This window comes from Urocitellus parryii, chromosome 12 (genome assembly GCF_045843805.1).
Source record: "Urocitellus parryii isolate mUroPar1 chromosome 12, mUroPar1.hap1, whole genome shotgun sequence".
In the NCBI taxonomy this organism is placed as follows: Eukaryota; Metazoa; Chordata; class Mammalia; order Rodentia; family Sciuridae; genus Urocitellus; species Urocitellus parryii.
In genome coordinates this window covers 69950772-69975184 of record NC_135542.1, presented here as the reverse complement: position 1 = coordinate 69975184, position 24413 = coordinate 69950772, and the positions used below count along the sequence as shown (strand labels likewise).

The 24413-nt window shown below is 38.9% G+C and overlaps 1 protein-coding gene across 1 annotated transcript in view; it reads right to left on the bottom strand.

Annotated features, from left to right (window-relative positions):
* Window positions 1-381: 381 nt before the first annotated feature.
* The window catches only part of Ston1 (stonin 1), a 51225-nt gene continuing 27193 nt past the window's right edge, over window positions 382-24413 (bottom strand). Inside the window, exons 2-4 of the mRNA XM_026385728.2 lie at window positions 15489-17465; window positions 7338-7540; window positions 382-4686 (exon numbers count right to left, since the gene is read on the bottom strand). Coding sequence (XP_026241513.2) covers window positions 4612-4686; window positions 7338-7540; window positions 15489-17418 — 2208 coding nt within the window. The 5' untranslated portion in view covers window positions 17419-17465 and the 3' untranslated portion in view covers window positions 382-4611. The remainder of the gene's footprint in view (window positions 4687-7337; window positions 7541-15488; window positions 17466-24413) is intronic.

Below are 24413 nucleotides of genomic sequence, written 5' to 3'. Positions count from 1 at the left end.
CCAGCCTCAGCAACTTAGCAAGGCTCTAAGCAACTCAATTGAGACCTTATCTCTAAATAAAATATAAAAAAGGGCTAGGAATGTGGCAGAGTGGTTAAGTGCTGCTGAGTTCAATCTCCGGTACCAAAAAAAAAAAAATTAATTACAGTCAAATTCATATCTCAATGCCAGCTCTAAGCAAGAACTTATTAATATACTTACAACAAGAAAAAAAATCCTTGTTTCATATAACCCTGGAAAATAGATAGGTAATTAGGTTGAGCCCCATGAAATTGCTAGCAAGAATGACAAACACTGGAAATTGTCAATGAAAATATCAAATTGTCAATATCAAAATCAATATCTCACCAAATACACACAGTTCTATACTTTAGGAGCAAAAGGTCCTAGGGACAGAATTGTGCAGGGAGTGAGAGGGTCTAGGATAGATGAATAGATACCTGGAAGCGGGCAGGGCTGCCTAGGTAGATCTGAACAAGAAAGAATTAAATGATGGGGCTTTGAGGGACATTGTTACAAACATGTCACTCGATGACACTTAATCCTTTCTCTTGCTCCTGAAGAACAACAGCCAAGCTTTGTCACTACCAGCAATGGCTAGAATAGTGCTCAGTGATCTTTCTGGTACAGTTTTGAAATATTAACTTTAATAGATAAAAATTTAATTTCAACAAATGTCAGTTTTCTTATGATGGAAAGAGAGGTTGGTTTCATTAGGGTTTTTTAATCAGCATTGATTTACTATTGTATCTATTATGGCCTACCCACCGCACCCACCCCAGCTCTCTGAAATATATTCTGCACTATTGGGTAAAAATATATTCTGCACTATTGGGTAAAAATAGTTTTCAAAACTTCAAAAACTTTGCTTTTAAATACACATGATTTCTTTAGTACTACTAAACAAGTTGCCCAAGTTGTACAATTCTGTTCTCCTGTGGACAAAGTTCAGCCTATTGTCAAAAAAAAAAAAAAATGGAAGTCCTATCTCATTTTCATCCAGGTTATCAATACCTTTACTTTGTCTTTGAATTATTTTATGAATATGTAAATAATAGAAGTCTGATATTAATGCACATGACTCTTGTCCACAGAAATGTAAATTAATTGTTAGGACAGGAGGATACTATATTTTTAAATTCATTTGAGAATTCCTTACTTCCTATATATGTCTCTTTTTGAATTCTCTTTGGAACTCCTTATGACTTTTTTATTTTATAGGGTCTCAAGTTGCTTAAGGTCTTGCTAAATTGCTGAGGCTGGCTTTGAACTTAGGATCCTCCTTTCTCAGCCTCCCAAATTGCTGGGATTACAGGTGTGTAACACCACACCCAGCATTGAACCAATTATAACAGCTTATGGATTCCCTCATTAGTGAGTTAAATAAAATCTTATGCACATACTCACTTCACATCTTTATGAGTCATGATTATTTGCTCTTTTAAAAATCATCCTTTATCATATCATCAATTACAGTTTGATGGTATTATTTTTCCAGGATATGCCAAGATGCCATGTTCAATGAGTCCTTAATAGTGAAGTCTTATACATATGCCTGACAGAGAGTCAATTTTTGAAGGTTATTGAAATTGATTTCACACCTTAAAAAAAAATATCCCCAGGCCTTGCAAAAGATATAAGTCCATAGCACAGCAAGAATTATTTGAAATACATCTTTAATTTTAGAAAAATCAATATGCAATCTACAAAATACTTTGTTACATGATTATTAGGGCTCAAACTGTTTTATATTTGTATTGATAGGACACAAAATCATATTTTGAGTAAAACATTATAACAGTCATTGTTAAGGAAGACCTTCTAACTGAATTTATAAGAAAAGGGCTGTATTATAAGCACAGCTCCAGAATTAAGGGAACTAAACTCCTAGAACTGTCTAAAATATACATCAGGTCAAAAATTTTAGCCTTTATGTTCTGAAAAATATCCTTTTTCCATCCCTTTTTAAATAAACTGTTGTGATTCCATTGAAAAAGGAAATATTCTTTAATTCAGATCTTCATAATTGATCATGTGATGATCAATCCGTGAACTCATTTATATTGTTACTATGACTCTGTGATTTGTAAAGTGACCAGACTAGAACAATTGGAACAGAATGGGAGTAGTCACAACTGCTCCTCTCTTTGGAAATGTGCCATGGTGTCAATCAAACAACTGACTTCAAAATGGTCAAACTCGTAATAAACAAGTAAACTAACCTAAAATGCTATAAGTATTTCTTCCTTTATTCCCTCCCGACTTCCTTTAAAAGTGAGGGGGGGGGGCTTGAAAATCACTATTTACTTTCTGACAAAAGAAATTCTACTTTCTATTTTTTAAATCTAAATGGACCCTACCTGATTTTTTTCACTTAGAGCTCCATAGTCACATTTGACCTCCTGCCATTTCTAAGGTCAGAAGAATCATATTAAGAAGGCTCTCATTCCTACACAGAATGTTAATTTAACACTAAGTAATGAATATTTAAGGTTCTAATAAATGTGCAAATTAACAATTATTCCGGAGCACCCTGCTGTTAATGCTATCAACCTTTGCATTGCTGCAGAAACTCAATTTGGGCTTTAGTCTTTTGTTACTATATTTTCAACAATGAGTCTTGAGATGCTCCCGGAAGTCTGGGTGGCTTGTGAGTAAATGACCCTAGCAGTGACATACCCACAGATACTAGTCAACCTGTGAAGCATGACAGACAATTAGTTGAACCCTTTGTTGAATTTATTTTGAGGTGTAAATATTCATTAAGTTCGTCTAAATCAGACTGTGAGTTCTTTGTAGGCCAGATGCCATAAAACATACTTGGAAGGGAATGGCAGTAATTAACCCAGCTAACTTCTGGGATTGTGGTATAGCATCAGATCTGGCCCATGGCCATATTTGTTCTGAGCAGACTGAAGTTGCTCCAGGGTGTGCCCATGCCAGATGATAAGAAAAGATGGTACAATTTTAAAAACAATCTCTCTCTCTCACACACACACACACACACACACACACACACACACACACACACAGAGATTTGCCCTCCTATAAACATAAACAGTGAGTCTCAAACATATGATATTATGAGCAATATGTCAAGTGAAGTTAAAAAGAACGACATCAATTCCTTTCTCCCATTGACTTTTGCATTCTGTGCCTTCACAGTAAAAAATGAAAAGCAATAAAATCTGCTAATTGATACAGACCATCATAAATGTTTGTTTTAATCTATTTGAACAGATTAAAATGAATGTAATACAATATTAAATAAAACATAGGAAATAAACTCTGTAGGCCAACAAAAAATGTTGTTGGGAAGAACATTATATCAGTTTTGACTCAAAACAATCCAGTAAATAGAGAAAAATGCCTCCTGATCATATTTAAGATTCAACATATATTGGAGGTGTATTAAAACCACAGAGAAGTTTGTTTTTCAGACTAAAAAACATAATTCTGACCTGTTGCTGTAAATACTAAAAGGAAATTACAACTAGTATTATAGGTGCTAATGATGCTGGCTTTTCATTAAAAACTAAACTACTGTAGTCATTTCCCTGACTTTGAAGAATAGAAATGTCTTCTCTCAGAAATATTAGTAAAATAATCTAATGTCTTTCACTTTACTCATCTTTTAAAGAATAATACTCTAAATTAAGCATATAATTAACAAAAATAGCATGATAGCAGCACTACATAAAATAATCATGATTTAGAATCTACTCAAGAGAGGCTTCTGTTAATTACAAATAATACTTTATCAAAATACATTCTTAGAGTCTATACTTTTAGAAAACAATATTCATGAACTTTTAAAATTCATCTTTAATGTACATAAATATTTTAACTAGTGTCCAATACTCTGATTCTATTTTGAAAGGAATCCCACCAACCAAAAGGCAGTATGTCTTAGTGACTTGTACTAAAATATGTATATCAACAGGAATAGCTTCTTTGCAGCACATACCAGAATACAAAGACACTTTTCAAATGATAACAGAGTCACGGAAAGACAGCTACCAGATACAGCCAATGATTACTTACCAATGTGGTCAGAGGATGGGAATATAAATAATTCAAAACCACTGATACTTCCAAATCTCCATTTTAGCTGTGGTTTCAACCTCATTCTCTACCAAAGCACGTTTCAGAGATGAGCAAAAGGGGAAGTTAAGTATTTTGGTTTACATCTTCTTTGATTGCCTTTCCCTCTGGTACAGATGCTAACACAGCAAGAAGAGATTGGGGACTGAGGGATAATAAATATGGCACTCAGGTAATCCAGAGTACAAAACAATCAGCCACTCAGTAATCAAAAATCAAAAACCCTTCAGCCAAACTGGCTGCCAGGATGTATTTCAGATAACAGTGCCTTTGAGTTTCAGTAAGAAGCAAAACATCACACAAATTATAGACACATTTAGATGAAACCCCTATGGCAAAACATATCAAAAGCACAAAACACAGAAGGTTTGGTTTTAGGTCTAAGCTTCTGTACACACAGCCACTGGGCCTGTCCTAAGCCCACCACTCAGAAGCCAATAGCAGAACTTCATGTGGTTTCTCTGAGTTACATATCTGACGTGTGGATCATCATCACTCTTGGTACTTCTACTGAGTTATGCAGCCACCAGCTTTATCTGGGTCTTCTCCATCGATTTTAATCCATTTCTTTTCTATTTCAACCTGTTATAAAAAAGCAAAACATGGGCAGCATTAGCAGTCCAATGTATACATGAGGCAAGGATGGGCCAGCTCACACTGTGACTTCAAACACAGCCCTCCAGCCTCCCACGCTAGCTTAGAAGAGAGCTCTCTTTGGGGACTAAATAACCCCTCAAATCCTTCCCTCCAAATCTGAAGTTCTTTAAGTCAAAAGTACTATAAATATGCATCTAAAATATTAACTCATTTTTAATTCCATATTGAGAATACATGTATATATTGATAAGATATTGACAAGTCTGGCTAGATGTGATCAGTTATCTCCTAAAGGATCATATTATACAGTCATTGGCCCACCCAAAATTTAAAACATACTCCAAATTATCTTCCTAAAAAAAAAAAAAAACTAGTTTACAAACTAGTAACCCAGTTGAGCCAAACCATCTGTGCTGCTTCTTTTTCTAATCTCATCTCAAATGTCCCCTCCTCATGGAGATCCTCCTGGACCACCCTGGAATAAAGGAGTCTCCCCTCACCTCATTCTCAATCCTGTTGCCCTATCATATTCCCTTTTTAGAATTCATCAGTTGTTGAAATAATATTATTTGCTTGTTTACTAATTTTTTGTTTGCCCCACACACACACACTAGAAGCTCCATCAGGACAGGGACCTTGTCTCTCTTGTTCACCATTGTGTCTCCCATCTATAGCAATAGCTGGAACTAGGACACAGTTCATCAGACACTAAAAGGAAGGTAGCATTATGAAACTAACAGACAGTGGGGATGATCAGGACTTTGAAGAAATAAAGACACAGATCCATGGTAAACCTGAGACACTTTGTTATATAATTTTAAGCTGTCTACTAAAACTATGTGAAATTGACGTATTCTACAAATAGGGAGGCCGGTATAAGTAAAGTCTCTGTGTGTACTTGACTCACATTTCAGTCATACATAACACTTACACAACTAGTATTATAGGTCAGGTTCCCAAGAAGCAGATTTCGAGATAAGATTCAAGTGAGAAAGTTCACTGGTGCGTTCTGCTGATCACTGACGACAGCGGGGAGACAGGTGGGCAGAGCAGCCAATATCTGGGAGGCTGACCCTTTATTGGTCCTGTAGACTTAGCCTAGCTGATCAAATGGGGTCTTTATACACTGTATCTACCCATCTCTGGACACAGGTGATCCAGGAGAGGACATGACCTTGGGGAAAGCAGCTCTCTTTAGCCATGCTGGAAAAGTATGTTCTTCAGTGCCAAAAAAAGTACCCAGGACAGCATCTACCCATCATTAATTCTATCGATAGGAAAAAATCACCAGGCTCAAACATATAGACTTCTAAAACAGATGGTCCAAAATAAAGAAAAATCCTGATATATTACTATGTTATAGGACCACTAGTTGGTGTTAATGATGTCTTATATAAAATCACGTGATTTTAATAGGAATAAATGAGTAGAAAATCAGGATGGCATTAATCATAGCTGAGATTCAACCAACACATATATTTAAAATGCTATTAGTATAAATATTGTCCATGTGCAAAACAAAAAGAAAACAAATTCTAAACAGAACCACCTGTTTGTTAAGCACTATTCAATTTCTGTGATTTTCGAAATATTTTCCAATTTAAAAAATATTTGTAAACAAAACCAGCAACATATGTCACCTTTTTAAGATACTACAGGAAATATGTGGGAGATATGCTCTGTGTGTGTTTCTAATGTATGTTTAATATATATACTGTCTAATATATGTTTCTAAACAGATATGTGTGTGTGTGTGTATACACATACCAAACTTGAAGATAAAAAGGAAAAATAATAATATATATGAAGAAAAAATAAGTTTAGAAACAGATGTAAGTGTAATTCACCTGGCCCAAGAGTGCAGAACTGATGGTGAACACTTAAAACTCTTGTAACAGAGTAACTCAGCATTTCTCAAAGGATGCTCCACAGAATACTAGTCCATGAGATATTTTTAAAATATATTTTTAGTTGTTGATAGACTTTTATTTTATTTATTTATAGATGGTGCTGAGAATCGAACCAGTGCCTCTCACATGCCAGGCAAATGTACTACCACTAAGCCACAGCCCCAGCCCCCCGTAAGATTTTGATGTGTGTTTTATACACACATAACCACCAGACAATCAGTCAATGAGTTGGGAAAAATTAGATAAGCAAGCTTAGCAATTTTCTTTTCGTAGGACTTTTCAGAACCTTCATTTAGTTAATTTACTATCCCAACCTTTTTTTTTTTTTAATTGAATCACTATGAGAGACACATGTTCCACAGCACATGAGAAATGCTATCCTAACACATGTTCCTCAGAACATCTTGGGAAATCTCACATCATAATTTTTATTACAAATGTACTTCTAAGATATGAGTTCATTTTAAATGTCCTGTTTTTCATTGAAAGTTACATAACTGCTAATTTGTGTTCTCCAGTATGGAAGGGAAGAACTAAGCTCAATAGTACTACAAAGTTTCCATGGCCAAACTTATTTTCTAGAGCAAATATTATTACACACACACACACACACACACACACACACACACACACAGAGTCACTTCAGAGGGTAAAGCAAATATTTAAAGCTAAATCAGGCCCCAGTTCTAGATGGCCCAACATGAACCAAGGGGCTCTAGGATGTACCTGGATGTTGTAGCAAGCTCGCTGTTGAACATGTTTCTGTGGCTGGACATCGCTCTCCACCCCCAGAGACCTGACCTCTGTCCTTGAGGCACAGGACTCAGGCATAGAAAACTGAACAGTAGCAAATGGATACCAGTCAGAGGGAATTTCTTGGTCTGATCCAAGTTCTAGTTTGTATGACAGACAGTGGGGATGATCAGGACCTTGAAGAAACAAAATTGAATGGTCAAAGTGTTTTAATGGCTGTTGAACATTTCTCCTGAACATAAAAGGCATTTATCTTTTACTTTAATAAGCAATTCCATTGGCATCATAGCAGTACAAATTCTATTTAAACAAAATGCTATCAAAATCTACAATTGTGTACCAAGTAGTGGAAATTCCATCTGCAGTTTCAAGTACTAGCTCTAAGAAAAAGTATAATTTTAGCCAGGCATGATGATTCAAGTCTCCCAGCATCTTGGGAGGCTGAGACAGGAGGATCATGAGTTCAAAGCCAGATTAAGCCACTTAGAGAGACCCTGTCTCTAAAATTAAAAAAAAAAATCATATATGTGTGTGCATGTGTGTGTGCATGTGCGCGCACACACGAGCACGCTGGGGATGTGGCTTAATACTTAAGTATCCCTGGGTTCAATCCCTGGTACCAAAAAAAAAAAAAATTACAATTTTGTTACTGTTACTATATACCTACAGAGATTAATTTCTCAAAATGTTTCCAATTATAAGTATTACAAAGTTTTTTCTCTAATTAAAAGGTAAGAGTAATGATTATAACATAATTATTTGGCCACAATGTGCTTTAGCCCTGTGGAAACCTCTTAAGCTCTTACAAGTAACTCTTAATTCATTCATTTTCTTACCACTCCATTTATAGATAATGCAAAGGTAAATTTCAGTCCAAATTAGGTTATATGAAAAAGTATGATTTTGTTAAATTTGAAATTTTATTACATTTCAAAAAATATTCCAAACCAAGAATTATTTTTTCAGAGGGACAGATTATTTTTCTCTACTGTAATTCTCATTCATCCTTCTAAAAAGCTTTGACTGGAACAGAGTGCAGAGACGGGCATATTGGCATCCAAAATTTCAATCTAATACTTGTTTTCACTCTATCCAATTTGTCATTTATTGAGCATCTATGCTACACCAGGCCAGGATCTATGCCAGACCCAGAGAGATACTGGATATACTCAAAAGATTTTAGGTGGGTTCACATATGTGTGTACATGTATTATAATGGAGTATAAAATATTTTCACTGCAGTAACTTTATAAATGATTCATGATCTTGTTGCCATTGTTCATAGCATCTACATATCCAATGTGGCTGTCTTAAATAAATGTCCATGATGACAGTAATTTCAAAAGCCAGATGAAATTGCTGTACCACTGACATAAATCAAGAACATTTTCATCAGAGTATAGCTTTAGGCACAAAAACAAGAGTTTAAAGGAATTCACTTAATTCTGAAAAGATAAATTGCCTTTCATTCCCTACAACCTGTTTCTTGTAGAGAAACTAATAGAATTCCAAGGCTGTAAAAGGCCTTGAGAAGTTATCAATCAATTAACCAACAGATGTTCATTAGCCACATCCATAGGAAAACAGTGGCCTCTGAGCACTTCTACCCACATCACTACAGGCAAAGTGATGACTTCATTCACACCCCACCTCTCAGGAGAGCCACAATCTATTATCCTTTCTAGACTCTGGCCACAGCCAGGATGCACAAAGTTCATTCACACTTAATTCAGTCCTACGATGGCAGAGTGATTAAGAATCCAACCTCTGCACCCAGACTACCCAGAGGGTGATCCAGCTCTGCTACCTAAGAGCTGTGTGATCCCAGGAAAGTTCCTTACTTCTTTAAGCCTTGGTTTCTCCATCTGAAATGAGGGTAATGATAACATGAACTTTAGATGGTTGTTGTCAGAATCAACCAGTTATATACATACAGAACAGGGAAAGTAGTGTACTCCAGTGGTACAGATGTGCTGCACATGTATTATTAATTTGACAAGTACTACTTGATTTTTATATCCAATATTATTACCTAATTATTATGACTGTGCTAATAAAGAAACTGAATTCTACATAGAGTTGAAAATTATACCGGAGATGATCTAATTTTTTTTTAAATTTTGACTTGTAGATGAACATAATATCTTTATTTTTATTTATGTGGTGCTGAGGCTTGAACCCAGTGCCTCACATATGCTAGGCAAGCACTCTGCCACTGAGCTACAACCCCAGCCATGGAGACAATCTAATTTAAGATTCATATTTTATAAGGAAAAAAATAGGGGAAGTTTTTAATAAAAATCTAAGAAAAAAAATTAAACCCAAGTTGAAGATCTCATATTTGTACAATGTTAGAAATAAAACCTACCTACTTTTCTGGGGGAAACAAATTGTGAAAAATAAAACCACTTTTTCTCTTCAAGTTTTCTGGGATATTTTTCCTGGCTTTTGGAGTACTCTAAATACTCCATAATGTTTACTAATACACTCCTTAGACTTTGAGCTCCATGATAATGGCTATCCTGGGACGTGGAGCTTAGCTGATTATTTGTCAAATTCACAGATAAATGAATGAAAGATAAAGGGAAATCCCGTCATCTCAGTTCTGACCACTAGGGGGCACTCCGGGGCTTTGATACTTGTTACTGTCACAGCCCAACTCCTAATCTTAGGTCGGGAAATGCACATCACAAAATCTTCTTAGATCTGTTTGATATCCAGTCCCCCTGAACCAAAATATTTAACATCTGAAACTGAACTGTTGAGGGTCCAAAGAAACGAATAATACAAGGATGACACACCAAAGTTCCTATGGCAGAGAGGCACAGTGGTGCACTCCTTATAATCCCAGCAGCTTGGGAGGCTGAGACAGGAGGATCACCAGTTCAAAGCCAGTCTCAGCAAAGGTGAGGCGCTAAGCAACTTAGTGAGACCCTGTCTCTAAAGAAAATAGAAAATAGGGCTGGGGATGAGGCTCAGTGGTCGAGTAACCCTAAATGCAATCCCTGGTATCAAAAAGAAGAAAAAGAGAACTATTGGTAAGAGGCATGTTTGCTAATAGACACTCCAGCACTGCCATTATTGCCCTTTCCAATTCTATGCTACTGTTTACACCGCCTGTGGCTAATCAGGGTTCTCATTCTCTTTCTGGGACTCTCTCTCTTTCCCTGCTACTTCCTCTCTCTCCCCCACAACAAGGCCTAAGCTCCTAGTTCTCCCCCACACCTCAGTGTGATGAAATCTATGAGCTCCCGCCCAGGCCAAATTTGCTGTAAAGGAACAGTGAGCATGGAAGAGCTGGTAAGAGAGACATTTCAGAGACCTGCAGCTCATCCCACCTCTCCTGAAATCGCAGGGGATCTCACCAATAGGAAAGCTGGGCTCACAATTTCCCAGGAAGAAAAGCAAAAACAAAATATTTTTAATTAGTGCCTAGTAGACTATTTCATATGTTCTCCACCAGTTTCCACAAAATATTTTTCTAATAGCGAAGGTTTTTCAGAAACTGGTTTGGAAAGCATGATATTTTAAAAATATTTTTTAAAGTCTTGTTCTCTAAACACACAAATCATATAAAAAAATCACACCGAGAACTAGAGATGACTTCTAGGATCCAGTTACTGTGAGTGGTTGGTCCACAGCAGCACTTGTTAGAGACACAGGGGTGTCAGCCCCAGCCCCAGAATTGGCCTCCATTTTAACAAAGAGATTCACGTAGAAGTTTAATAAGAAACACTGTCCTGAAACAAAGGCTTCCCCTCAGTCCCAACCTTCCTCTGCCTCCACCTCTTCTCACTCACATAACCAGCCCCCTCGGACCTGCACTCTCCCCTCCCCACTCTGACACAGCCCTCTTCTCCTTGTCAGGACCTTGATCTTACCTTGGCACCCAGATCTAATCTTTGCCAAAGCTTTGATCCCAAAGGATTTGTTCAGACCACTATCACTGTAAAATTGACTGAAATGCTTGTAAAATGCTGTTCTGTATGGGCCTGGCGCTCTGACAGTCTCCAGAAAAATCCCTGAGGGCCCAGATCAAGTCCAACCAAAGTCCATTCTTGTAATTGTTCTCATTGAGCCCAACTGCTGGTAAATACCAATGGGAGATGAGTAACAGGCCTCTAGATGATAGGAACACACGGAGCAGGAGGAATGATCTCTGCCTAGGAGATCAGACAGGGTTTCACAGGAGAGTGACCAAGTCAGTAGTTCTCCTGAGCCGTGGCTGCAATAGGAAAGCTTTTCACAAATATTAAAAACTGGGCCTCAGCCCCAGAGATGTGTTAGGGGCTGGGTACAGGTTGAATATCCCTTATCTGAGATGCTGGGGACCAGAAGAGCTACAGATTGTAAGTTATTTTGTTTTTGTTGATGATGATGTTTTTTGGTTGTTTTCTTTTTCTAATTTCATAATATTTACATAGACATAATATCATTGGAATGGGACAAAAGCCTAAATGAACTTCATTTATGTCTCATACATACCTTATACATACAACCTGAAGCTAATTTTATACACTATTTTAAATAATTTTGTGCATAAAACTGAATTTCATGGAATGGAATTTTCCACTTAAATGCTCAGAAACTTTCAAATTTGGGAGCATTTTGAATTTGGGGATTAGAAAAGTTCAACCTGTATGTTTTTAAAGCTCTAATGTGTCTAACATGCAGCCAGAATGGGGAAGCAGACTATTCACTCCAAAATGGGGAAACAGACTATTCACTTATTTACTTATGTGGTAAATAAGTATATTGATATCCAGTCCCCCCTGAACCAAAATATTTAACATCTGAAACTGAATTGTTGAAGGTCCAAAGAAACGAATAATACAAGGATAACACACCAAAGTGTGGTTACTGGGAGTACTGGGAATTGAACCTGGGACATCTACCACTGAGCTATTTTCAAGCCCTTTTTATTTTTTATTTTGAGACAAGGTTGCAATAAGTTGCCCAGGCTGACCTCAAATTTGCAATCCTCCTGCATCTCTCTCCAAGTAGCTGGGATTACAGGCATGCACCACCATGCCCAACACAGACTTAATTTTAAAAAGGTGAATGATTGACAGATCCTAGGCTATCTCAGCTAATGGCAACACCATTCCCCACACTAGACACCCTGACTTTGTCCCCACTGCCTTGCCCCCATGCCCAATCTGTCATCATCTTGGAGGAACCTCCTCTAAATTTCCTTATCCTTCCTTGTCAGCCTCCCTGTATCTATAACCTACTCCTGCACACCTCCCCTGCACTACACACCTGCCTTTCCAAAATGGGGTATGATACTGTCCCAGTCATACCTGAAGACACCTCTGAGGACCTGGTGACAAACTCCATACCCCATAACATGGCTCACAAGATCTTCATGTGCTTCTTTCTTCTCCTACCACTCCCCAGATTTTAGTAGATTACCCACCTACAGGCCTGTGGTTCTGCTGTTTATATTCTGAGTGGAATCTGCTGATAGTTCTGTGCCAAGCTTAACCACCAGCTCCTGAGTAAAGCCTTCCCTCATACCCAGGCTTATCTCTCCTATTTCTGGGATCTCCACTGTGCCTGTGTGTGCATGCTGGAATAGCATACTTCTCCCCAGTGCACCTGGGGGGGTTGCTCCTGGGTCTGTCTCACCTGCTACACTCACATGTCTCTGGAGAGCAGGGATCATGTTTGTGCATCTCCCCAGCATCCAGCACAGAGCCTGTACCTGGAGGAAATTTAGTGGGTCTGCAATGAAGGAATGAGTCTTCCTCTCAAGAAATTCTTGTTGATTCCATCCATTATCTACACCATTCATGCTGAGAACATCCAGTGTTATAACAGGATTATTTTCACAAGAAACTTTATATGCTGGTTCCACTTCCAAAATTTAAAAAAAAAAAAAAAAAAAAAAAAAAAAGTATGGGTTCAGTTTGCAAAATAAGTGGCGGCCCTGGCCAGGTTAAACTGAGAGCTTAGTCCTTTCAGGTCCTCCAGGACTACCTGCTCCAAGCAGGTTATATGAGTGAGAAAGACAGTGCAGAGAAGCAGCAGGATGGTCTCCCTGTCTCTCTGCTCCCAGCTGGTGAAACCAGCAGGCTAAGCTCTGCACTCCTCTCTCAGATGCATAATCACTACCACAAATCTATGAAAAAAGCATGTTTGATCTTTTGCTCCAACAACCATCTCTAGGACCAACAGAAAACTCCAGGAGCTGAGTTACCAGCCCTCAGGGGAGGCCTCTGGTTCCAGGAGGTTCCAGTAGGCATTCCAGCCTGCCTGCCTTCCCAGCTTTCCTTTTTTTTTTTTATTTCCTTTAATAAGATAAAAGCCAATATATCCTGATTTTGTTTAACCCTCACAACCTCAAAGTAGCACAAGTAGCTTTCACAAAAGATCACTGAAAACCTGGTTCCCAAGATCTTCTACTTGTTTCCCTGGCATGCAGACAATCTGAGAACCCTTCAACTTGCCTCAACAGACTAGTTATAAAAGAAGGCAGGAGGAGGTCTCTGTGGAACACATCATGGAAGATTCTGACCTTCTCATCACACTGGAGTTGGCCAGAAGGTGCAGTCAGAGGCTATCCATTGGGACCATGCTAACCCAGCACTACCCACCCTGCCTGGGCCCCAGCTAACCTCGCTGGGGAACAGACTCCCAGCTAATGTGGGAGTCACAAGAACACTAAGGGGTAGAACACAGCTTTAATAAAGGAGAAGACTACAGCGTGGGGACTTCTCTTCTAGACAGAGACCTAGGTTCCTCAGTCCTCCAAGCCTGTGTCTCTTACTTGCTGATCTTTGTCTGTAGCTCAAGCTCTAGTCAGTTGACAGATGTCACCAGAGAATTATAAGTCATGGAGAAGGTGGTCCACAGCCACCCGGGGAGCACTCCATGCTGCCCCTCTATCCACTGTAGCTGGGGCTTGCTTTTCCTGCTTTAGATCATTACAAAGTCTGTAGGGCAGTGTGTATACTGCCCTGCGATGAGGTTCACTTGGGAGCTCTCTAAACATGCTCGTGCCTAAGCCCTTGCCCCAGGGGTTCTGACTAAATTGATATGGAGCATGGCCTGAACATCCAGATTATTTAAAAGGTCTCAGGTCATTCCAACATTTGGTCAGGTGTGAGAAACACTATCAGAGGGTCACCCCAAGTAAAAGTTCTTCTTCTCAAGTCCACAGGCTTGAGAGGTCTCAGATGAGCTTAAATTTCCCTAAAGGACTAGAGCAGCCATGAGCTATTTGGAAACAGGAACCAGATCTTACCCAGCTTTACCCTCACACTTGCTACTGCACTTGGTATACAGTAAGTGCTCAGTTTGACTGAATACATGAGAGAATGAATGAGTGAATGAATGAGTGCATCAACTCAGATCTCCCAAACCTGCCCAAATTCACCTCCATAACTAGAAAAATTTTTAAGAAAGGAATAGCCCTAATTTCCAAATTTCCCTTGTTGTTTTATGATATCAAGCCCACTACTAACTTACTATCCTAAAATGAATGTGGGGCTAGAACTGGCTTTTCAAAGTTCTGACCTTCTAGATTACTTGCTCTGCAGATTTTTAAAAATAAACTGAATTTTTAATACTTGGATTGTGTCTAATTCTAAAACAACTATTTGAGACAGTTAAATAGGTAAATTCAGCCAAAGAAATCAATTTGGTTAAAAAAAAAAAAAAAAGTAAGCCAGTCTTATTTCCAAGAGCAGGGAGGGAGCAAAACCTAGGGAGGAAGCATGCTGGCTAAGAATTCAAAAAAGTTCAAGTATACTCATGAATGGCAGGTCTTTAAAGATTAATTAGCTATGTTAGAAACATTTTTAATATTTGATGTTGACAGGTTGATGTCAAAAAGCCCAAGGGAATGTCTGCATATTTTCCCTCAGTGCACCAGCCACAACAAACTCCTATCAAGATATTAAGAAAGATGTAAAAACTTAAACTTTTGTGGTAGAAATAGGCCCAAAAGGAAACAAATAAACCAGCTGTTGGGCTAAATGTTCCCTTTCCCACAGGTCTAGGTAAACTGGCCTCAGCTGACAAGTTACCATCTGTCTCTGCCTGCTTGCAACCCAAGGAGAAGGGAAAACACATTTATGTTATTTCCTATGGAAATCAACTTAGGTGTTGAATATTTACTTGAATTTTTATCAGGAAGCCGATCTATCTTCCACACCACAGCCCGGTAGGCACTCTCATATTTGGCTGACCCCACAGTGACCTGAATGACAGGTTCAGATTCAGGTTCATGTAAACTCCCCAGACAGGCCCTGCGGTTCATTTTGGCTTTCAGGGACTTCTGCCTCTGGAGGTTCATGGTCCAGAGAGCCTTGATCCACTGAGATGGGACAGGAAAGTGTATCATTATATTGTCACAGCCCCTGGAGGAACTGGAGTGGGATGGCCTCTGAGCCCACGGGGCCATGTTGACAAAGGCCTGAAGTTCCACGTAGGCGCCTTGGACAACCACGACGGACTTCACAGAAAAGGGAAGCTCGTCCCCATCATACAAAGTCTTAAAACGCATCAGCTCAAACCGGCAGGCATCAAGAGGGACAAACTTAACGACCCTGGACGGCTCAAATTCTTGTCCTTTCACACACTTATGAAAATGGTAGTCAAGAATCTCGATCCACTTCTTTTCTGGATCTTTTTCAAAACAGCATTCATCTTGCTTCTGCAGTCCAAGGTCATTCAAGGTTAAAAAGCACTCCACGTTCCCATTCACAAAGCAGAGGCAATAGATTTGAGTTATGACAGCACTTTCAACCAATTTCCCATCCTCTTTTGTGACTTTACCCCAAAAGTTGTCCACAATTTCCAGGGAAATTTCTTGCTCCTCATAGTTCTTCTTTGGTTTGGGAATGACGGGTAGCTTCAGCAGCTCCTCCTCCACGGTGGTCAGAAAGTCCAGGAAGTCCCGGTACTCTGTGGACCCCAACTTCAACATCTGCTCGACGTCTGGTTCATGCACGACTTCTGTCTTAGAATGGTATTTCCTTTTTTCTGTGTAAGACACATGTTCAATCTTCACAGTATGGATTTTTCCCGCCACACTAAAGTTTTCAACTTTGGGTTCAGAAAGTCTGCAGTGTGGGTCAAGCTGGAACTCTTTGAATGGCTTCTCCAAGCCCTTCTCATAATACATTTGCAAAATCCCTCCGGGTAAGACTTTCAGAAAAATTGGGCCCCACTGCCGGGAAGACATCATGTTCTTCTTTTCAGGGATTCTCAGCATGAAGGACCATCCGGCTTTGGGCTGGCTCCTGAAAAGCGTATGGGGGACAAAGGACGAAACAGAGTCTTCAGCATAGGGACACTGCGCAGACAAATTTCCAAGAGGGTCTTGGTGCTCAGATGACTGGAAGTGTTCAAGCTTCTCACAGATGTAGTCAAGGGAACATTTATTGAGGCTTTTCTGATCCATAGGCATCTCCCTGTCTCTTGACGAGAAAGTCTTTCTGCTTCCCGAGGGATCAAAGGTGAACTGAGAAGCACTGCCTTCATCTTTCCAAAATGGACTGGAAAAAGCACAGTCCTCCTGAAAATACTGAAACTGGGGAGCATCGCTTTGCAGCCCTCCACCTTCAGCCTGCTGAGGACTCGTCTCATCTGAGAGACCCACGCTGGGAGCTGGAGGTGTACCTGACGGGTCCTTAGGTACGAAAGCATAGGAGACACAGGTTGACTTAGTAGACAATAAGGAGGAACCTGTTCCTGCTGGCACAAGTGGACAGTTTGGAGAAGATTCTGGAATGGGATAAAGGACATGAACCCCTGATTTAGGGATGCCGGGAAAACCTGGGAAGTCTTTGGTTGGTGTAGAAAGGGGAGAATTACTTGGAGGTCCCGGACTAAAGTAAAAATCAACAATGGGAGAAGACAGTGGGGTGCTGCTGGCGGAGGAAGGCCCACTGGGAAATTCTCTGAGACCAGGCAGGTTCAGTTTAAGTCCATTTGGTCTACAGACACTTTGATTCTCCAGAGGGAAATTCTTGGACTTTGGAGAAGACTGAAAAGCAGGGTCATCATCAAAGGTGACCCAATTGCCTGGGTTTGTGGAGCACATCTTCAGGAGGAGGCTGTGGCCTTGTCAAGGAACCAGATATGTTGTCTCTGTTCGAGGAGAAAGAGAAAACAGGCATAGAAAATAAAGAGGAAAAAACAAGTTACTAGAGGTCTTTAGTTATGAAAAACACTGGGATATACAAGTACACATAATTACTGAGTGCAAACAAGTGTTTAGAGATGAATTCTTTTGATAGCTGAATGGATATTCTGTTTTTAAAAAGGATCCAACTGTAGGCTGTCTACATGAGACTCACTTTGGTTTAAGAATACATATAGGCTAAAAGTGAACAGATGTAGAAGGATACTCCATGCACCTGGAGATCAAAGTAGAACAGGGAAGGGACTAGCTTGGATCTAGAATGTCCCCCTGAAGGCCAATGTGTTAGGAGGCTTGGTCCTCAGCTCCTTGTACAAATGAGAGGTGATACAGCCTTTAGGGCCTAGTGGGAAGAACTTAGATCACTGGGGGTGTGCTCTTGAAGGAAATCGTGGAACCCCATTTTTTTCCTCTCTCTCTCTTTTTGCACCCAGCTGAGATGACTGGGCTTCCTCTTCCATGTGCTTCTGCCATGAGATGCTGCCTCGTCACAAGCCCAAAAGCAGTGGGCCAAGCATGGACTCAAACCTCCAAAATTGTAAGCCAAAATAGACCTTTCCGATTTTTAAGTTTATTATCTCCAGTATTGTATAACAGTAACAGAAAGCTGACTAACACAGGGGACCATATTTATATTAGATAAAATAAACTATAAGTCAAACACTGTTAGACAAGACCAAAAGAACTTATAATGGTAAAAAGGCCAATTCACAAGGAGGCAATAACAATTATATATGAACCCAACATCAGAGCAACAAAATATATGAAACAAACATTGACAGAAGCGAAGAAAGAAACAGATAGCTGTTACGGTTTCAATATTAGGTGTCCCCCAAAAGCTTATGTGTGAGACAATGCAAAAGAAACTTTAGAGATGAAATGACTGTGTTATGAAAGTCTTAATCTGATCAATGCATTAAATATCTGATAGGGATTAACTGAGTGGTAACTATAAGCAGGTAGGGCATAGCTGTTGGCTGTGGCTGGAGGAGGGGGTTCCCTGGGCTGTGCCTTTGAGGTATATATTTTATCTTTGTTGAAAATAGCTCTCTCTCTCTCTCTCTTCTCTCCTCCTCTTCTCTCTCTGGTGTGGTGTCCTGGGCTGCTTTCCTCCACCACCACACCTTTTCACCATGATGTTCAGCTTTCTATGGACTGAGACCTCTGAAACCATGAGCCTCAAAATAAACTTTTCCTGAAATTGTTCTTGTCGGGTCTTTTTGGTCACAGTGGTAAAAAAGCAGACTAAACCAACAGCCAAACAATATTAGGAGATTTCAATATACTACCTTTTTTTTTTTTTTTTAATACTGGAGATTGAACCCAAAGGCATTCTACCACTAAGCTACACCCCAGTCCTTTTATTTTTCTTTTCAGGCAGATGTCCAAGCTGGTCTTGAATTTGTGATCCTCCTGCTTTAGCCTCCTGAGTAGCTGGGTTTATAGGTGTGCACTAGTGTTCCCAGATTGCATATCCCACTTTAAATAATAATTACATCATCCTGACAGAAGATCAATTAACCAAGAAAAGACAGAGGACTTGAACAACACTATAGATTAAATGGACCTACCAGACAATATGCAGAACATTCCCAACAGTGGCAGAATGATGACACATTCTACTCAAGCACACAGAACATTCACCAGATCACGTTAGGTCACAAAACAAGTCATAATTTAGGAAGACCAAAACCACACAAGTATCTTTGCCAACCACAATAGAATAAAACTGGAAATCAGATACAGAAGGAGGACTCAAACAATATCTGGAAAGACACAAATATGTGGAAATTAAAGAAAACACAATCCAAATAATGGATAAATTATATAGTCACACATTGCAAACAAAAAAGGGGGTAGCAAGAGAGAGAATTAGAAAATATCCAGAGACAAATAAAAATGAAAACACAGCATAACAAACTTAAGGCAAGAGCAATACAAAAGGGAAATTAATGGCCATAATGTCTACATTAAAAATAAGAGAAATGTCAAAAGAAGTAACATCACTTTATGCCTCAAGAAGCTAGAAAAAAATAAACTAAGTCTAAAATTAACAAAAGAGAAAAATAATAGAATACAGCAAAAATTGATGAAATAGAAAACAGAGCTGGCTGGGTAAGGTGGCACATGCCTATAATTCTTGAGACAGGAGTCCCCTGTGTTTCTCCTTTGCTAGCAAAGCAATAAAATGTTTTTTTTTTCCTTTTTTTCCCCAAAATAAATAAATAAATAAGAAGAAGAAAATTGAAAATAGGAACAAAAAGCAATGAAACTGTGAGTTGCTTTTTTGAAAAGATCAACAAAAATGACAAATTTTTAGCTAAACTCATAAAGGATACAAACCTTAAAATTACAACTAATACCCCAGAAATAAAAGGTATCATAAGTGACTGCTATGAACAATCATATACTAACAAATCAGATCACAAGAGAAATGGATAAATTCCTAGAAACATACAACCTACCAATACTGAATCATAAGGAAACAGACCTATAACTAGTAAGATAATTCAATTAGTGATGAAAAATCTCCCAACAAAAAAAAAAAAAAAATTCAGGACCAGATGGTTTCCCAGCTGCTTTTTACAAAACACTCAAAGAATTGATGCCAAACTCTTTCAAACTCTTCCAAAGAACTGAAGAGGAGGGAACACTTCCAAACTCATAATGCCAGTTACCCTAATAACAAAGCCAGCGAGACACTACAAGAAAAGAAAGCAAAGGCCAAATATTCCCAAGCAAATATAAATGCAAAAATCCTCAATAAAATCTCTGGAAACCAAATTCAACTGCACATTAAAATGATCCTACACCATAGCCATGTGGGATTCATCCCTGAGATGCAAGGATGGTTCAATGTGCAATAATCAATCAACATGATCCACCACGTTAACAGAATGAAGGATAAAATCAACACAATTTTCTCAACAGATAAAGAAAAAGCATTTCATAAAATTTAGCAAATACTTTCATGACAAAAATATTCAAATTAGTAATAAAAGAAAATTACCTCAATATAATTTCCATGTATAAAAATCCCAAAGATAACACCATAAATCCCAATGATTTTCACCAACTAACAACAAATTATCCAAAAGGGAAATTAAGAAAACAATCTTATGTGCAATTATATCAAGAGGAAGAAAATACTTAGTAATAAACATAACCAAGGAAACAAAAGAATATAAAACATCAAAACTATTTAATGTCACTGAAAAAAATTAAACAAGACACAAATATGTAAAAAGATGCCCGTTATTCATGGATTGGAAGATTTGAAATTGTTAAAATGGCCATACTACCTAAAGCAACTTATAGATTCAATATAGTGCTTATCAAAATCTCAATAGCATTTTTTATCAAAAATAGAAAAAAAATTATAAAATTCATATGGAACCACAAAGGATCCTAAATAGTCAAAACAATGTAGATAAAAAGAACAAATCTGAAGGCCTCACACTTATTGACTTCAAACTTATACCAAAGCTAAGATAAGCAATACTGTATGGTACTGGTCTAAAGGCACATTTGCAGACTAATTGGACAGATAGTACAGAATAGAAATAAATCCATGGTCAATGATACCTGATAAGGGCACCAAGAATACACAACGGGGAAGGGAGACTTTCTTCAACAAAAGGTATTCAGAAAACTGCATATCCCCCCACAAAAACAATGAAATTAGAACTACATCTTACACCATATACAAAAATTAACTCAGGATGAATAAAAGACCTAAATGTAAGACCTAAAAATGTCAAACTCCTAGAATAAAATATGAGGGAAATTTTCATAATTTTCATCTTGGTAATGATTATTGAATATGACACCAAAGTACAGGCAACTAAAGTTAAAATAGACAAATGGGACTTTATTAAACCAAACAGCTTCTGCACAGCAAAGGAAACAGTCAAGGGGGTTAAAAAGAAAACATTCGGAATAGGAGAAAATATTTGCAAACCATAAATATGATAAGGGATCAATATTTTAAAAGATACATAAGGAACTCAAATAATTCAATAGCAAAAAACAAATAATTTGATTAGAAAATGCACAAAAGGACTTAAAAATTTCTCCACAAAAGACAGAGAGCCAACACGTACATGAAAAGATGCTCAGCATCACCAATCATCAGAGAAAATCAAATCAAAACCCGAGGTATCATGTCATACCTGCTAGAAGGATCAGTATAAAAAATAAACAAATAGGGCTGGGGATGTAGCTCAGCGGTAGAGCACCTGCCTTGCATGCACAAGGCCTAGGTTCCATCACCAGCACTAGTTAGATGAATAAATAAATCAAATGTTGGCAAGATAGTGCAAATAATGGAACTTCTGTACATTTTTAGTGGGAATGTTAAAATGGTACAGCCACTATGGAAAACAGTATAAAAGTTCCTCACAAAAATTAAAAATATGGCTACCATATTTCCAAGCAATCCACATCTTGGTATTTATCCAACAGAACTGAAAACAGGATCTTGAAAAGCGAGATTTGCACTCTCATGTTTCTTGCACCCAATTTTCACAATAACCAGCAGGTGGAAACAACCTAAATGCTGACTGATGGGGAAAGAATAAAGAAAAAGCAGTATATGCATACAATAAGATACTTGTCAGTCTTAAATTAAGGGAATTCTAACACAAGCTACAACACAGAGAGAGCTTGAGCAACTCAGGCTAAGTGAAATAAGCCAGTCACAGGAGGCAAGTACTGCAAGATCTCACATATGCAAAGTATCAAAAGTGGTCGGATTCATAGGCAGAAAGTAAATGGTGGTTGCCAGAGGCAGCAGGGAGGGACCAACGAGGAGGTAACTGTTCAATAGGTTTAGTTTCAGCCACTCAAGATCAAAAAGTTCCAGAGATCTTCGGCACAACAATGTGAATATAATTAACAACACTATGCTGTACACTTAAAATTTTGTTAAAAGGGTCTATCTCATTGTGGGTTTTCACGATTGAAAAAAAAAAAAAAAACTGTCCTATTTTCTAATTAAATCACTAAGTTTACTATGTAGCCAGACCTTGTTATCTTGTGGAAAATACAGGAGGAAAATCTAAAAGTCTAATTTATAATAAACTTTTATAATAAACATTTTTCATAATAAATAATGCATCAACAGCTCATAACCGAGGTTTACAGTTTAGAAACATTTTAAAATTCATGATCTTGTTCATCAAAATGACCCTGGGAAGTGTATGTTATTATTTGTTTTATAGGTGGTTTTGTTACATTGTCTAAAGTCACTCAGCAAATAGAAGATAGAATCAGGATTTTTTAAAATAACAGCTTTACTGAGATATAATTCACATACATAAACTCTACCCTTTTCAACAAAGTATTTTGTTGATTAACAGAGATTTAGTTGATTAATCTTTAGATTAAAGATTTAGTTGATTAACAGAGATGTGCAACCATCAGCACTGATTCCACAACATTTTTATTATCCTCCCAAAACCCTGTATCTATTTAGCAGTCACTCCCCATTCTCCCCTTTTCCCAGGCTCTGGCAACCACCTATCTCTAAACTTGCCTTTTCTGGACATTTTAGGTATGTAGAAATATACAACGTCTGACCTTCTATGTCCAGCTTCTATCACCTGGCATGTTTCCAAGGTTCACCATGGAATAGCACCTATCAGTACTTCATTCCTTTTTATTGCTGGATAATATTCCATTGTGTGGCTGTACCACATTTTGTTGACTCCATTCATCAGTTGGTGGACATGTGGTTTGTTCAGTTGCTTTAGCTGATATGAATAATGCTGCTGTACATATTTGTGAGTTTGTTTTTTGTTTTTGTTTTTCAGGTAATAGGAATTGAGCCCAAAGGCCCTCTACCAATGAACTACCATCCCCAGCCCTTTTTATTTTTTGACTTTGAGACAGGATCTCACTAAGTTGCCCAGGCTGGACTCAAACTTGCAACCCTCCTGCCTCAGCCTCCTGAGTCACTGGGATTACGGGCACGCACCACCCCACCTAGCTAGTGTGTAAATTTTGTGTGGTCATTTCTCAGGTATGGAAAGAACCAGATGTGAACACGGGTCCCTTCCGTCCAATCTGATATGAAATTATTCCAGTGGCACCAGAGTCAATGAGCTGTAAAGACCACTGCACTGACCTGGAGAGAGGGTCACCCGAATATTGGGCACCATGGTCACTCACGAGCTGTGTGCACAGCCTCTCGGAACATTCAGTGATTGCCCCAGAGTGAACTCTGGAGTCCTTTCCAACTCTGAAACAATTCTATGGTGGAGGACATTCTGTTGAAAATGTTTAGAAAAGCAGAAACGGTTACCACCGAGTTCATGGGCCTCAGTGCTAAGACTTTTAACCAAACACCCAAAGCAACAGAACAAAACTCCATGAGATCCACTGATGTGAAACTGACAACCCGCTGCGACAGGGCCCACAGGAAAGGCCATACTCCGTCCAGCCCTCTCGCTCCTTGTGGGTAAGGAGGGTCCAACCAGTGCAGCCATCCCAGCTTGGAGAAAAGCCAGAGCAGAGAGAGGGGGCCTGGGGCTCCTCTGGGGACAGAGCCCTCAGTGTTGTCATCTGCTGCCTCCACACATTCCTGAGGGAGGGCACAAAAACACACAGTGGCACAGCAGCCGGCTGCTAGGAGGGCACTTCACTGTCCCCTTTAGGCTGAAGCTGCCAAAAAGCACTTGCCCTGGGAGCAGAAAGAGCTCCACGGGATACCGCCAGGCATACCCCTCCCCCCCCTTCCCTCTCCCCCCTTCCCCTCCCCCTTCCCTCTCCCCGCCCCCCCCCCAGGAAGTCAGCAACAGGGTTTCTTGACCTGTCCTCTTCCCACCCTCCTCACGAGGACTCCAGCCAAAACAACTCCCTACATAGGATGAGAGACTGTGAAAATATTTACTTTA